This window comes from Ostrea edulis, chromosome 4 (assembly GCF_947568905.1).
Source record: "Ostrea edulis chromosome 4, xbOstEdul1.1, whole genome shotgun sequence".
Taxonomy (NCBI): domain Eukaryota; kingdom Metazoa; phylum Mollusca; class Bivalvia; order Ostreida; family Ostreidae; genus Ostrea; species Ostrea edulis.
The window spans coordinates 37,980,304-37,997,016 of NC_079167.1; the positions used below are offsets into that span (position 1 = coordinate 37,980,304).

Consider the following 16,713-nt stretch of genomic DNA (forward strand, 5'->3'; position numbering starts at 1 on the left):
AAGATCAAAGTTGTGATCGAAGAATTATGGACGAACCCAAATGGGAAAAAAGAGAGGAAACAAAAACTGTCTGGAAGAACTAAAAATTATCCACTGAGGGGAAAATAATTAGGGTGCTAAGATCTCAAAATTGATGACGAAAAAGGGATAAATTACAGATCATTTATCAGCTAAATATGGAATGCTATGATCTCAAGCGCTAACAAAGAAAATGCCTTGGTGACATCCCACACAAGATGACTTACAATATGTTAGACCTATTTAAGCAAACACTTTCCTTTCTCTACTGCATCAATCAAATAAAATTTACTTGTATATTTTTTTCCTTATACAATTGTTGTTAAAAGTTATTTCACAGCCAAAACACTGATTACAGGAAGCGGAACTTAAGACGTTTCAGCGTGTTAAGAGGAGTAACACGACGGAAGAAAGTTGTGCTTTTCGCCCATTTCCACACTTCTAAATCCGCTGACCTTTATGGGAGCGATTACTACTCGATAATAGAAATCAACCTTCACAGTAATTGCTCTTAGTCTGAAATTTATCAACTTAGTGGTCGAAGTTTCAAAACGTTTACGGGGAGTCATGTAGGAGTAACATCACGGTGTCTGATTCATTCATTACGTCTGACCTACATTTGTACGTGTACGCTAGTGCAACAGCAACGATTTAGTTACGTAGAAATCTTTCCCCCACAAATTAAAATACAATTGTTAGAAAATAGTAATGAAATACATTTGAGTATGATATTTTCTCTAAAGCTTGAGAGGTAACTGTAAAGTAAAATATTTTTAAATCACTCTTGGCTTCAGGAGGCATATAAAACCACAGAACCAAAAATTTCTAGAGTGTTCGGCAATACGTTTCTGTGTGTGGGCAGGAACATGTATTTAAATGATCATTTATGGATACAGCATAAAGCCCGTGGTAAAGCATGTCCGGAGCTCAGAACAACAAATGTACGCGGGTTGTCCGGCACAACCGTGGACAAGTTTGTCTACAGGCAAAAATCATTAACAATTTTACTAACGTGTAGTATATTATTCTTCAATTTACCTAGCAAATTTCAAATGGAAAAATAAAAATCACATTTCATATTATGTGTGGTATCCTCTTAAATGGCGCACCGACGATAATGTCTACGTGTCTCACAGCAGTGTCACGAATTTTCTACACCTTTTCAAAAAATCTCTACCGTGTTCAGAGGATTTTTGGCGCCTGTGTAACATTTTTTGAAACTAAATTAATTTATTTTTGTTAATATGAATGTTCTTATCTCTTAATTAAATTCATCATGTCTTTCAAATCGATGACCTCGCAAATGTTCCTCGAGCTTTGAAAAGTATGCATAGTTTAACTGATCAGATCCGCTGATTGGAGAATACACTACTCTTTGCGGACTTAACTTGTCCAGCTCAAATTCCGTGCGTCCTAATCAATTGTTTGGGGGAATTACTAGTATCGTGATGAAATACAAAGTTTTCAAGATTGGAAGTGAGATGTGGTCGAATTTCACGTCACGGCGAACTACCTAAGTCATCTTGGCCCTGCTGTACTTCCGTCAAATTCTGACCCCATGTGGTTTAGATTTTACCAAAACTTGAATCACACAATATGGAGATGTTTCAAGATCAATACTACTAACATGATATTGCTCCTCTAGAGAAAAAAAGATTTAAAAAAAATATTTTCAAGATTTCGCTCCCTATATTTATGTATTTTACAATATAAGCCAAAGTCCATTGGGGAAAAACTACGATGCCACATAACTTGTGAATGTTTGCATAATTTAGTGTGGCTCTGCCACTCTTCAAGATATATTTTTTTAAAAACTGCCTAATGTGAAACCTTGAATCCCTATTGAAGAGCCCAACCCTAGTAAATTCAAAATATGAATGTGCACTACATTGGAGTGCTTGCTTATTAATAGGACTAATCATGAGCGGTGAGTTTTGATAAGAAATTTTCAAATATTTTATACATGTATATTCCAATGTCAAATTTCTATCCCGTTAACACCTCCATTCGGGGGGGGGGGGGGGGGGGGGCATCGTTTGAAGAAACTTCAACATGCAGTACCCGAGGATGCTTTCATATCAATATGACTAATCGATCATGGATCTGCTAGTCATGAGAGGATTGATTGATTGGTTGAATATTGTTCAACGTCCCTCTCGAGAAAATTTCACTCATATGCTGACGTCGCTATTGCCGGTGAAGGGCTGCAAAATTTAGGCCCATGTTCGGCGCTTATGGCCTTTGAGCAGGTAGGGATCTTTATCGTGCCACACCTGCTGTGACACGGGGCGTCGGTGTTTGCGGTCTCATCCAAAGAACAACCCCATTTAGTCGCCTCTTACGACAAACAAGGGGGTACTGAGGACCTATTCTAACCAGGGTCCAAAAGGGACGTTAAGAGAGGAAGATTTCCTCATATATTACCACGTTAGAATTTGATCCCCTATTGTTGTCTCACCTTGCCGTTCAGGACCCTGATTTGAATCTGCGCTACCTGATTATGCTGACATATTGATGAAAGGTGAATATATAGAACAGTGATCAATCTCATAACTCCTATAAGCAATACAAAATAGAGAATTGAGCAAACACGGACCCCTGGATATACCAGAGGTGGGATCAGGTGCCTAGGAGGAGTAAGCATCCCGCCGTGAGCCCTGTATCTTGATCAGGTAAACGGAGTTATCCGCAGTCAAAATTAGTGTGCCAAGAATGGCCTAACAATCGGTATGAAACACGTCAGACAGCATTTGACCCAATGATAGGATGTATTGGCAAAGTAGATTGTTATAACGACCATAGAATTTGCGAAATGCTGACTTTAAACATGACTGTTGAAACATCTGCAACATCAACTTGTTTGTCAGGAGCCTGCCTCGATTCAAAAACTGATCATTGCAGAACAAGCTCTTGCGTATTGAATCATTTGAGAGATGTAAACAACATATGCAAGTGATAATGGAATATTGCTACATAAATATGGAAAGTTGACGATGGAGAAGCTTAAATCATCCCGTTTATCATAAAGTTGAGTTGTTAGTTTGCCGTTAATATCTATTTTCAATAAAATATCTAAACATGACGCAGAAGTGGAAGACTCTGTAGTGTCTTTTATTTCAAGTTCACTGGGATATATCAAAGCGACATATGAATGAAAGTTATTACTGTTAATAGATAATACATCGTCGATATATCCAACTGGCGCATTGAAGGTGACAGCAAGATATTTTTTTCTTCTCATGTAGAAGTTTTTAAATGAATTCTGCTTCATGAGAATATAAAAACAAGTCAGCTTACAAAGGAGTACAATTCGTACCCATGGGGATTCCAACACACTGTTGGAAAACCTGATCACCAAAGACTACGAAGATATTTGTCAATGAGGAACTCAAGCATATTTTTAATTTCAACTTCAGAGTACTTGTGCGTGAAATCAGAGTGGTGTTTAACAAAGTAATTTTTTTTTTTGGATAACTGATCACGAGATATGAATATTACTGTTTTCCATTTTTGTTGAAGAAGCAACTGTCTATGATGTCAAAAAGTCTAGTCTTTAATTTATCGTGAGGAATGGTCGAGTAAAGTGTTGAAAAGTCACACGGTTTGATGTTGTTAATTTGAGAAAAGCTTTGCGATCTTTGACCCGGTTCTTAGTGTCCGTATACCCGATTCTTAGTGTCCGTATACCCGGCGTGAAGCAAAGGAGGGAGCCATCTTGCGTGACAATATTTTTGAAAAAAAGTTTTGCGTTAGTATTATAAGGACAGTGCTCTTACCACACCAACTAAACAGAAAATCTCGCAAACAATTTTAATGGGCTGCACTGATAGTAACTTTCCTGCCCTGTCGTCATTGTTTATATGCTTTGGTCTACTAACAGACTCAGTACTAAAACATCCTCTTAAAACTAGCCCATGTCATAGATCTAGTGATATTCTGATACGTTTCCGTCGTCTGTAATCATTTAAAAGTCTGTGGAAGAATTATTCCTAAACAGAACTGAAGTGCTCGCCGGTAAAGTAACGTCGTCAAACGTCACTATTTCCGCCATGATAGTTAATGACATATGAAATAAAATAACTTTTATTGCAACTTTGTTTATTCAATAATGCTTTTTATTTTTGAAATATTAACTAGGTTAGCTATTCTCTGATAAAAAAAAACAAAACCCATAGTTTTTCGATCGTTCTCTGTAAGACCTTACCTTGCAGAAAGTCTTATTGCTGTCTATATTTTATCCACACACACACACACACACACACACACACACAGAGAGAGAGAGAGAGAGAGAGAGAGAGATATGAAAATAAATGAATGAATGAACATTTTTAAAAAAGTAACAACAAAAAATATATATATGTAAAATTATACTCAAATGTGAGATAAAAACTTGCTGAAAATTTCAGCCAAGCGTGAGCTTTATTTTTTTTTATTATTGAAAATGCGTTGGCCTCGATTTCACTGGACACCCTCTACACAATCCAGTTTAGTGCAGCATTTGAGATACAATTGAATACAAATACTTGAATCAGGTATGTGGTCATTAACATGGAGTGACACCTTTAATCAGAATGCAGGAAACTATGAAACACTGTACCAGTTGATGAATGATTACAAATGACTGTTATGTCTAGATCTGGACAGAGGTCAATCGGTCACTTACCTAGTCTCCTCCAACGCTCCTCCAGCATTCTTTAACACGTTCTCTCCAGTGACGATTAGCCGTTCCACTGTAAATCAGCAAAGAAAACACCATCGCATTCATTTCATAATTATTTAGACATGTTACAATAATGAAAAATCAAAGTAGAGCGAAAAAAATATACTAGTAATGTAATTTCCCTGTAGTGTATAGAAAATGACAAGAGCCTTATATCAGTATGTCGTTTTTTCTTGCACCAGACACTCTAAACAAGATGTAGGGTTTTGTATATTATGTGTCACTATACTCCAACATAACTGGGTCTGAGTATAGCATACTGATTAGAAAATTTCCAGAAATCAGATATTTTCCTGAACACTATATTGACCTTTGAACCCAGTGATTTCTTGTCGCAGTAGCTCGGTGGTAGACCATTCGCTTCGTAATCAGGAGGTCCTGAGTTCGAGCCCCGCTTGTGCCATTGCAATGTCAAACTTTTAAGACGTAAAGTGCTCCTTCGCTAAACGCTAGGCATTTATGAAAATCACGATATGAACTTAAAAACGGAGGTCCCGTGTCGCAACAGGCGTTGGCCCGTTAAAGAACCCTCATTGCTATGCCGTAAGCGCCAAGCACAGACACTTCACCTACAACTGGTGATCTCTAAGAGTGAAAAATTCTCGACGGAGCGTAAAATCTTCCAATTAAGAAAGTTCAAACCAGATAAGTTTGGCCAAAATTGGATGTATAGTCAAATTCAAAGTAACATGTCATTGTCAGTTATTGTAATCTTATCATAGACTTATGACTATTAAAGAAACGAGTAATGCATACCAATCAAAATACTGAAAGTACGAAATAGCGCCATGCGTGTGAAATTCCGACATTTACATGAAATAAAGCTTTACTTTGTAACCATCAACAAGATGTCATTTTAGCATTTCTAATAGCAGCTCTAAATGTACAATCCATCTCAAACTTGATAAAAAGAAGAAATTGATACTAGATCGTGTACGTTTATACGGGCACAGGATTTTCTTTGAATCCGCTTTCTTTAAAGTTGGATCTGGTTGGTTTTACCGGCCAGCTAAAAGCAATGACTGCTAGACTGAATTGACACATAATCCTGTAAGGTATCAGACTAGACTGGTCCCCTATCTGACTAGACTAGACTGGTCCCCTATCTGATATCTCATCGGAAGACAACAGACAGGTAGACTTGTTTAAAAAAGTCAGCGCGTTTATCCAAAAATCCAACTGGTTACCAACGGGATAAAAAGTGCTGTAGCTTAGCTTAGCGTTTTGAATATGAATCGGGTTTTTTTCTTCTAAAATTCAGGTATTTAAAAATTTACAATGCAGAATAGCATGTACTTGTTATATAGTAAATTAACTACTGGTAGATTTTGAAAAATAATAATACAAAGTTGTAAGTCGTCTGCCCTCAGCTGCTTGGGGTCCTTAATGTGTTGCTTTGTTACAATGAGGTAATGGTGATCAGCTGCTGGTCTGATGTCACGGAACGCCACAAATTCCTCATCCTGAAAATACAGTCACCCTCTAAATTAGCATGTACTTAACGAAATGCAGAATCTTAATCATACTATGGTGTAGATATCGAATATGGTGCGGCACCAAATGTTTTAAATCCTGTACAGAATAGTCTTAAAACCTGTATAGAATAGTCTTAAATCCTGTACAGAATAGTTAATAATACGAAACGCTTTGTTCGTCAGTCATTCAAACTGCACGCTCACAAACGTGTGATGACTGTGCTTGTATATTGTTATTTCACTATGTTTTTAACACAAATGACCTGTGTCAACTGCGCATCCCAAACTGAGTGTGTTGATAGTAAGAGTATCAACCCCTGTCATCTACTGCAAAATTAATTTCGTAGTATTTTTTTTTTTTTTTTTACCCGAGACCATATCTAGAAATGAACTGTCGTGTTGTAAAATACTATTATATGGCTGGAGATACTTAAGTACAATTCGTAATTTTCCAATGGGTCCCGTGGGGATCCGGGATAGAATAGGTTCTCAGTACTCCTTGCTTGTCGTAAGAGGCGACTAAATGGGGTGGTCCTTCGGATGAGGCCGCAAAATTCGAAGCCCCGTGTCACAGCAGGTGTGGCATGATAAAAATCCCTCCCTGCTCAAAGGTCATAAGCGCCGAGCATAGGCTGAAATTTTCCAGCCCTTCACGGCAACGGTGACGTTTCTGTATGAGTGAACAAATTCTCAAGAGGGACGTTAAACAATACACAATCAATCTTAACACAAATGCAAAGGTTGTGAAAGCGAGGACGGTTTATGAAAATTGTTTGATTCAAAATATTGCACCCTTCTTACATCGCTTGCATGTCACACTTTATATCAAGAATTATACATAGATAAACAATACCAACTTCTCAGCAACGAAATAAAATCCCCATGAGCATTTTACCAAACCACAAAAATTACCCCATAAATACGAAAGCCGGATAGGCTCAGTTTTAAAAAGGTAAAAAAATCTAACTCGCTATATGTCGTAAGAGGCGACTAAATTGGGCGGTCCTTCAGATGAGACCGCAAAAACCGAGGTCCCGTGTCACAGCAGGTGTGGCACGACAAAGATCCATCCCTGCTCAAAAGCCGTAAGCGCCGAGCATAGTCCTACATTTTGTAAATGTAGCTGCAGAACCACACCCGTAGCCAGGGGGGGGGGGGGGGGGGGGTTCGTGGGGTTCGTACGAACCCCCCCCCCCCTTGAAAACTACTAAGCACTATTAAAGTCGGCATTTTGTTTGAATTGTGACTATTAAAGTCGGGATTTTTTATGAAAATTCATAGTAAAAAAGGCATGATTCCAAAATTCAAATTAAGTGCCAGGAAATTGCTAGATTGCAGGATTTTGCACCAAATACCCCAGAGCTTCTGGGGGCCTTGAGCAGCCCCCAGACCCCCTGCCGTAGTGGCACCTCGCGGTGCGAGGTGATAGACTCGCGTTGCGAGTCTATGTACCCCCCCCTTGAAAAATCCTGCCTACGGGCCTGAGAACTGTAGCTCTCTGAAAAAATATTGTGAGGGAACAATGTTTTTTCAGAGAGCTAGTTTTGCAGCTATAAATTGCAGCCCTTCACCGGCAATGGTGACGTCTCCATATGAGTGAAATATTATTCAATCAACATCAAATGATAAAGAAAATATAATCATTATGATAATTTTGGCTTCACAATAAAACCAAACCCTTACCCTTTAAGATCATGAAATTTACAATTTTGGTAAAGGACTACCTACTCCTTCTAAATATCTATTTAGTTTCAATTTAGTAGCAATAGCAATAACAAGAGGCCCACAGGCCTTATTAGTCACCTGAGTATTTATAATTCAAAGCATCACTAGTGCCAAGGCCTATGAAATATCTAAGCTTAATTCTAATATCTTGCAAGAGTATAAAACAAGATGTGTACTTAAAACTTAAATGCCCTCGAAAGTGCCTTTACATAATATTTAACATTAATACAATATCACTGATTTGGACCTGTCCTAGAGTCAAAACCCCAAGGTTGCAAAATTCACATACATACTTTCCTGCTTTCAGCAAACATAAAGAAGTCATTCAAATGATAAAGACAATAATCACTATAATAATTTTGGCCCCACCCTGGAACTAAAACCATTACCCCCTGTGATCATGAAATTTACAATTTTAGTAAAGGTCAACCTACTCCTTCTAAATATATATTTAGTTTCAATTTAGTATCAATGGCATTAAAGAAGATATAATCTAAAAAAAATTTACACATATATATACTGTATAATATAATACTAAGTTTTGGCCCAACCATGGAGTCTGAACCTCTGTCCCAGGGATCATAAAATTTACAATTTGGTAGAGGTCTTCCGTCTCTACATCACTATGTATTTAGTTTTTCTTCCATATGTGTGGTTGAAGAGAAGATTTTTGAAAATTGGTCAATTTTTGACAGTTTTTGCTCCACCCCTAAGACCCTAGAGGTGCAGTAGTCCTGAAATTTAAAATTGATGTCCCCTTTGTCTCAAAGAAGTTTCTTTCTAAAAATTGAAAGGAATTGGAATGACATTTATCAAGAAGTTAAAAATGTTCTATTGTTCACATATTCAATAAATGATTATTTTGGTCCCACCCTGATACCAAAAACCCTACCCATCGGATCATCAAATTTACAATTTTGGTAAAGGGCTACCTGTTCCTTATAAATATCCATTTAGTTTTAATTTAGTATCAATAGCACTAAAGAAGATGTTATTTAAATGTTTTACACATAAACACTATAAATACCAAGTTTGGCTCCGCCCTGGGGTCAGAAAATCTACCCCTGGAGATCATGACATTTACAATTTTGGTAGAGGCCTTCCTGCTCTACATCACTATGCATTTAGTTTTTCTTACACATGTGTGTTGTAGAGAAGAATTTTGAAAACTGGTCAATTTTTGACAGTTTTTGTCCCACTTTAAAAGCCCCAGGGGTGCAGGAGTCAATTAAATAAATAAATATTTATTCGGTATATACATACATACAAACATACATGTACATACATAAATACCAAGGATAACCCATGAAAGCTTATTTCCAATGGGGTCCTTTGATGCACGGATGTTTGTGCTAGGGGGTCATTTATGTGGGAGGAAACCGGAGTACCCGGAGGAAACCCATGTGTCCGAGCGGGCAACCGCCATACCCTCTCACATACAACCACTGCCGATCACGGGGATCGAACTCAGGTCGCAGCGGTGAGAAGCGAGAGCGCTACCTCTGTGCTACCTGGACACCCCGTAAATCATCCTGAAATTATTTGCAATTTATGTCCCCCTTGTACCATATGATGCTTCATACCAAATTTAAAGTTTACTCAGGTGACCTAAAAATGCTCAATTTCTTTTACTGATAATTTAGTTTTACTTGTTTATGTACATTTTCTTTATGCAATTACATATATATCTACAACTCATTTTACAATTAATCTTAAATGTCGGGAACAGGAGAAGGCCCTGAAACATTTATTTATTTGTTATTAAAATTTATAAAGCGCACAATTTTACAAACAAAAATGCAATCAATTTCCATAAGTTACTTTATTATAATGAGCTATTTTTCTTGTTATAATGCGCTAGTTATCTCTCAGTCAAACTCGGATAAAATAGTTTGAAGAAAGAAGAAGTTTGTTTAAAACTATAACTATGTATTAATGGAGAGACATTAGGAGTCCATATCTGACATTGCTCTTATGAAAGACCTTAAAGGGACTGATTCACAGTTTCCCCCAAAATCTTCCTTTTCACTTTTAATGATCAAAATCCACTGTCTAATGTGTTTAAAAGATTTCACATAAAAATTAAGGTTATACATTATTACAGAAGCTCATTTTAGAGAGTTTAATATTTGTTTTGTAAACAAAGATTGCGGTATGCTATTGTTTACGAAATTTTTAAAATAAATGGATATCGATCTAAGTTTATTATATCTTTCACATTTCAAGCATTTTGGGAGTAAAATGTGTTGTCTGAAAGTTAAAATTTGTGACTATGCAAAATTAAGATGATTTATATAACAAATTTAATATTTGCTTCTTTGTATACATAAAAAGACTCAAGTCTTTGTTTACATAACACAGATTTAAAGGGACTGGTTCATGATTTTCGATAAAAATATTTTTCATTTCTGATGGTAAACATTAAAAATATAACTCATTTAATATGGACAGCCATAATTTTGACCTTCTGAATGCAAGAATAAAAGCAATATTTTAGTCTTAAATCTGTGTTATGTAAACAAAGACTCGAGTCTTTTTATGTATACAAACAAACAGGTGAAATATTGATTTTGTAATAAAGCATCTTAATTTTGTATAGTCACAAATTTTAACTTTTAGATGACACATTTACCCCAAAAATGTTTGAAATGTGAAAGATACAATAAATTCAGATCAATATCCATTTCTTTTGAAAATTTCGTAAACAATAACATACCGCAAACTCTGTTTACAAAACAAATAATAAACTCTCTAAAATTAGCTTCTGTGATAATGTATAACCTTGATTTTTATGTGAACTCTTTTAAACACATTAAAAAATAGATTTTGATCATTAAAAGTGAAAAAGAACATTTTGGGGAAAATCGTGAACCAGTCCCTTTAAGGCTAAAATATTGCTTTTAATCTTTCATTCAGAAGGTAAAAATTTTGGCTGTCAACATTAAATGAGTTATATTTTCAATGTTTAACATCAAAAATGAAAAATATTTTTATCAAAAACCATGAACCAGTCCCTTTAACCTAAGTTGAAAATGTTGTCCAGATAATAGCTAAAGAAGGAATGGTCACACAAGATCAAAACATCCAGATCGCAGTTGAAAAGATGCAGTTCTTGCATCATCAACAAGCAATATATTGTATAATACATGGGTAACCCTTAAAGCCTATGAGTCTCATGCTATGCTAGAAGTTTATTGTTGTGAATTCTTCATAACTAACAGAAGTGCATCGTGAAAATGATGTTGGTTTTAAAATATCATGAGATTTAAAACGATGCTATTTCGGGTAAGAAAATCCATCAATGTAGATGTGTGAACCAGCCAACAGACTGAGATAGACATGAAATACTTTAAAATTCTACTCTTACCAATTAATCTGTTAGCAAGTATGAAATCAAATCTTAATATCTTAATCAATATATATATATGATTGGTAATAACCAATATTCGAACTTGATGGCCAAACCTCCAAAACTTTTGGTACATGTAATAATATTGTGTTATACAAATTAAATAGTATGTTAAGATTCCTTTACTAGTTTAAGACTACCAATATCTTTTGTTATTTAAGTTCTATTGTATACAAATTCAACTGTCTTCAATTCCACCCTCCTGTGATGTCATCAGATTTTGCAAAATCAATGATTTATTTAGATTTATGCATGGTAGGAACATAAATTTTGTTAGAGTCTTTTCCGATAGCTATTGTAAAAATTCTTGTTAAAAATAAGCTATTTCAAAAGTCTTAAGTTATAGATGAATAATCAATGATACATTTTAAAATATTGAATCCAAGGGCAATAACTCTGTTTTTATTGATTTCTTTATCAAGTCTATTATGTGATAGATTTATTTTATTTTTACAGACATTTGTATATTTTTGTGAAGATACAGTTTCATGAAATTGTTATGAATGCTATTATATCGTCATAATCAGTTTGTATGAAATTTTGATAATGCTGTTTAAGGTAGTACTCTACATCGTCAATGGCTGACTTCCTTTAAAAACATGGATGAAAAAATCGATATCAGCAATATTGGACTTTTCCTTTTCCATTTAAATACCTAGGCGAGTAGCTCAGTAGGTTAGAATACTGACTGCTGAACTGTAGGTCGCAGGTTCGAGTTCTGCAGGGGTTTTAAATTTTTTTTCAGATTACCTTCTACTAAAACTGTATTTTTGACAAAATAAAGTAAATTTGAAAGTTTTCAATTTCAAAATATTGTTGTACATACCCTCCACTTTTCATCTACATCAAATGTCTCTGGTGTAGCGTACCTCCTTAAGGAAAATTGCAATTTTCTGACGGTGATATATGATTCTGTTTATGTATAACTTATACGGTACCAATTTTGATGCACCAGATGTGCATTTTGACAAATAATGTCTCTTCAGTGATGCTCAACTGAAATGTTTGAAATCCGAAATAACAATGAAGTTTTAGAGCTATTTTAGGGAAAAACAAAGTGTCAAAAAAGTAGAGTCAAATTCGTCTAAGGATAAGAGCTGTGCGTGAGGGAGATAATCCTTAATTTTGAAATGAATTTCTAAATTTTATCACAGCAATTAAATATATATTCATATTTTCAGGCTAGTAACGAAGTACTTAGCTACTGGGCTGAAGAGACCCTCGGGGATTAACAGTCCACCAGCAGAGGCCTCGACCCAGGGGTCATAATGTAAAACTTATACGGTACCAATTTTGATGCACCAGATGTGCATTTCGACAAATAATGTCTCTTCAGTGATGCTCAACTGAAATGTTTGAAATCCGAAATAACAATGAAGTTTTAGAGCTATTTTAGGGAAAAACAAAGTGTCAAAAAAGTAGTTATTTCGGATTTAATTATTAGTAAAATTAATTTATTACTTTGTGAATCACAACAGTAGAATATTAATTCTCATTGAGTGTCCACAGTAAATCATGAACTATCTTACTATTTTATAAAACTCTTTTGATAGACCAATCTAACTAAAAGCAGACTTCGGATCCGTGCTGTATACTCTGCGCAAGTCATCACAAATTACGAACATGCAGAATTTACATACTGAAGACTATATTTCATTCATTTAACAAGTATAACAGGAAGGGATAAAATGCAACGGACCAGACCGGGATTCAAACCTGAATCTCTAGTCAGGTGCTCTACCAACTGAGCTAACTGGGCACCATGAGCGATCGAACCCAACTGACCGCTACATTCCTCCCTCCTTAAACAGGTTGGGAACACTTCCCTATAGCAAGATATTCTTGCTAAAACGCGATTATCCCTCTTTAGCGAGAGAGTAAACATTACCATAAACAGGTGTTTTGGTGTCTTTATTGAAAATAATGGCAAATCCCGTGCAACGCTGAATAAGTGTGACACACACTCAACATGATGAGAATTGTTTCTATGAAATTGACAACATAGTCAAGAAATCGCATATCAAAGTAGCTGTGTAAAAGGGAAGGAGTCTGAAATCCAATACACATTGTGAGTGTTTTTGTTTTGATTAATATATTTGCATCTAAGTATCAGACATTTTAGCACTTTTTCTTCTTTTCACGTGAAACACGAAGAGACATACTCCACGGGTGTTTTTCTGGGTTGTACGGGATATACCTAATCTCGCTAGAGAGGGATAATCGCGTTTTAACGAGAATATCTCGCTATAGAGGAAGTGTTCCCAACCTGTTAAACGTCTTCACACCTGAAGACATCAACCCAGGATCTTTATCCCCTGGCAGGCTTTTTCACCTGTCAGTTCCAGGGGCTGTTCTACGGTGCCAAATGTAACAAGAAGGGAAAAAATGCAACGGACCAAACAGGGATTCGAACCCGGGTCCCCTGAATCTCTAGTCAGGTGCGCGATGCTCTACCAACGGCCAACTAAACTAATTGGCCACTGGCGATAGAATATATCCGGCTGACAGCTACACATGTAATGTATTTTATATTAATCCTTATCTGCCGGTAATTCTTCCGTGTTTGATATGTAATTTCCGTGACTGTCCGTATTATGTCAACATTTCACAAGTCGAGAGCGAGCCCGTTTTCTGAGCTGAGCCGCGGCTACCTTTGAAACCTACAAATAACATTAACCCCTCCCACCCACCCCTCTAAATATATGTATGAACAAATTCCGAATACCTGATACAAAATCCTTGTTTCCGGGTCTTGTAAATTTGCAATTTTACAAAACACACATGAGATCATACAATTATTGCCGTCAGTTGACATTGTGACAGCCTACTTTCATTTCAGCAGGAAGTTTATTGCAGAAGGCAGATACGGCAAGCGGTAAATGTAGTACGATAGAAAGCCGAAAGGCCAAAAGTTCCGGTTTGTTATTCATATTTCTCTCTCACTACAGAATATCAACTTTTTATGCGCATTGATGAAGTTTTCCGTCCAATTTTTCGTTTGATACATGCATTAAAAAGAATTATAAGTCAAATAAAATACATAGGTCATCACACTTTTTAAGATGAGAGACGTACATAAACAGAATCATATATCACCATCAGAAAATTGCAAATTTTCCTTAAACAGCGTTATTAAAATTCCATACAAACTATTTATGACGATATAGTAGCATTCATAACAATTTCATGACACTGTATCTTCACAAAAATATACAAAATGTCTGTAAAAAATAAAGGAAATCATCACATAATAGACTTGATAAAGAAATAAATAGAAACAGAGTTATTGCCCTTGGATTCAATATTTTGAAACGTATCATTGATTATTCATCTATAGATTTGACTTTTGAAATATTTTATTTCTAACAAGATTTTTTACAATAACTTTAGGAAAAGACTCTAACAAAATTTATGTTCCTATCAGGCATAAATCTAAATAAATCATTGATTTTGCAAAATCTGATGACATCAGAGGAGGGTGGAATTACTTTAAGTCATATTACATTGACAGTGCTACCGTTAGAGTAAGCGTAGCTACTTGTACATGTGCGCGGGTCAAGAAATTTCCCACCTGGAAGTGCATAAAATAGGCAAATATATTTATTTTCTACCAAACCCCATCTTCACAAGTCAAGGGTTATTGATTCGTTAGTGCGAGGTAACGAATCAATAACCCTTGACTTGTGAAGATGACCAAACCCAGGGGTGGTGGGTTCAGACCCCCCCCCCCCTCCCACCCACCCACCCCTGATATTAAGATATTTGATTTAAAAAGAAAACAAGGGAAAATCTGTAATGTAATGAAAATTGAAATGCATATTCATATGGGTGCAACGGCACATTAACGTATATAATGTTGGAAATCTGATTAGTCCACTAGGAAATAACGTGAATATCGTGGGACTTTTTCCAAATACACAAAGACGTAAACGCAGTCGTGGACATCGTTCACATGAAAGTTAAAATATACCTGATATCACCAGAGACATAAATTATATGTCTCTGATTTCACACCCGATTCACTTTTACCTTACGTCAACTCCTACGTTTCAACTACATAACCTATAGTCTAGCTGTACATGTCATTACTGGTGATGTTCATATCGTTGAAAATGAGGACCTGAAATCACTTACATGTATTTAAAAGGTCATAAATTCAGAGAACTTCTGGTCTATCAATTGGCGACAGAACTACATCTATTTTATGAATTCTGACGAAGATTATACCAGACGATGGGCTACATATGACTAAGAACTTGATACCTTGTCAGAATGGATAAAAAGTATTGTAGCGATCAGCCGGGTTCGATCGCTGGTGGCCAGATAGCTCAGTTGGTATAGCACCTGACTAGAGATTCAGGGAGTTCGAATCCCGATGTGCGTTTTCTTCCTTCTTGTTACAGTATGAAAAGAATATTAAATTCAAGTATTCGACAAATCAAAACAAAAGTTTGTACCATCTTTCCTTCTATGTTTAGTAAACCAGGAGTGACAAAAGAATTAGATTACATGAGAAATGTGATTTGGTTCCAGCTGACGAAGCTTGTAAAACATTGTCTTTATTTGTAAGGTTCATTATTACAAGTGTATTTAAACGGAATTGACATTAATTCTACATTTAGTAATCTTACTTATACTCCGAGTTCCCTTTCTATAAAATTCCGTGCGGATCCGATAAGAATAGGTCCTCAGTATCTTTTTCTTGTCGTAAGAGGCGACTAAATGGGACGGTCCATTGGACGAGACCACAAATAATGCAGGTGTGGCACAATAAAGACTCCTCTCTTCTAAAAGACCGCAAGCGCCGAGCATATGCCTATCTTTTGCAGTCCTTAACTGGCAATGGTGACGTCTCCATATGTATGAGCGGGACGTTAAACAATATACAACTTACCAAGCTTTCAATACATGAAATTCTTCGAAACCATGCTTTAGTTTTCAACACATTTCATATCCCAGTCAATGGGACAAATGAATATGAGTTACCGTACCTAAATGGATTCCTAAACTTCGCAAAACCCCTTATAAACAAAGATACATTGCAGGATCCAGTAAATGTTCTCCCAACCCCCCATCTTTGCTATTCACGAAAATATTACTTGTTGTGAAGGAGAAACTTCACACGTATTGTGCAACAACTTTAATTATATATGTAATTGAAATATTCATTGTCATATTTAAACGTATTTCCACTTATTCATTTTATTTTAGGTTTTCCCTTAATAGTTTTAATGAAACATACCCCTCAGACTGATGGCATTTGTCTCTCTGGTTGCATAAATCACAAAACCTTTCTCAAATCAACAACACCAAACCGTATGACTTTTCAACACTTTACACGACATTTCCTCACGATAAATTAAAGA

The 16,713-nt window shown here is 36.0% G+C and overlaps 1 protein-coding gene across 2 annotated transcripts in view; it reads right to left on the reverse strand.

The window, feature by feature from the left end:
- LOC125671367 (adenosine 5'-monophosphoramidase HINT3-like) overlaps positions 1–14,221 on the reverse strand; it is a 41,938-nt gene extending 27,717 nt beyond the window's left edge. The window contains exons 1-3 of one of the 2 annotated variants that reach the window (XM_048907016.2): positions 14,073–14,221; positions 6,084–6,201; positions 4,682–4,748 (exon numbers count right to left, since the gene is read on the reverse strand). In XM_048907016.2, the coding sequence (XP_048762973.1) occupies positions 4,682–4,748; positions 6,084–6,201; positions 14,073–14,162 (275 nt within the window). In that variant the 5' untranslated portion in view covers positions 14,163–14,221. The remainder of the gene's footprint in view (positions 1–4,681; positions 4,749–6,083; positions 6,202–14,072) is intronic. The other variant, XM_056162554.1, reaches the window with a different exon arrangement.
- Between the last annotated feature and the right edge of the window lie 2,492 nt (positions 14,222–16,713).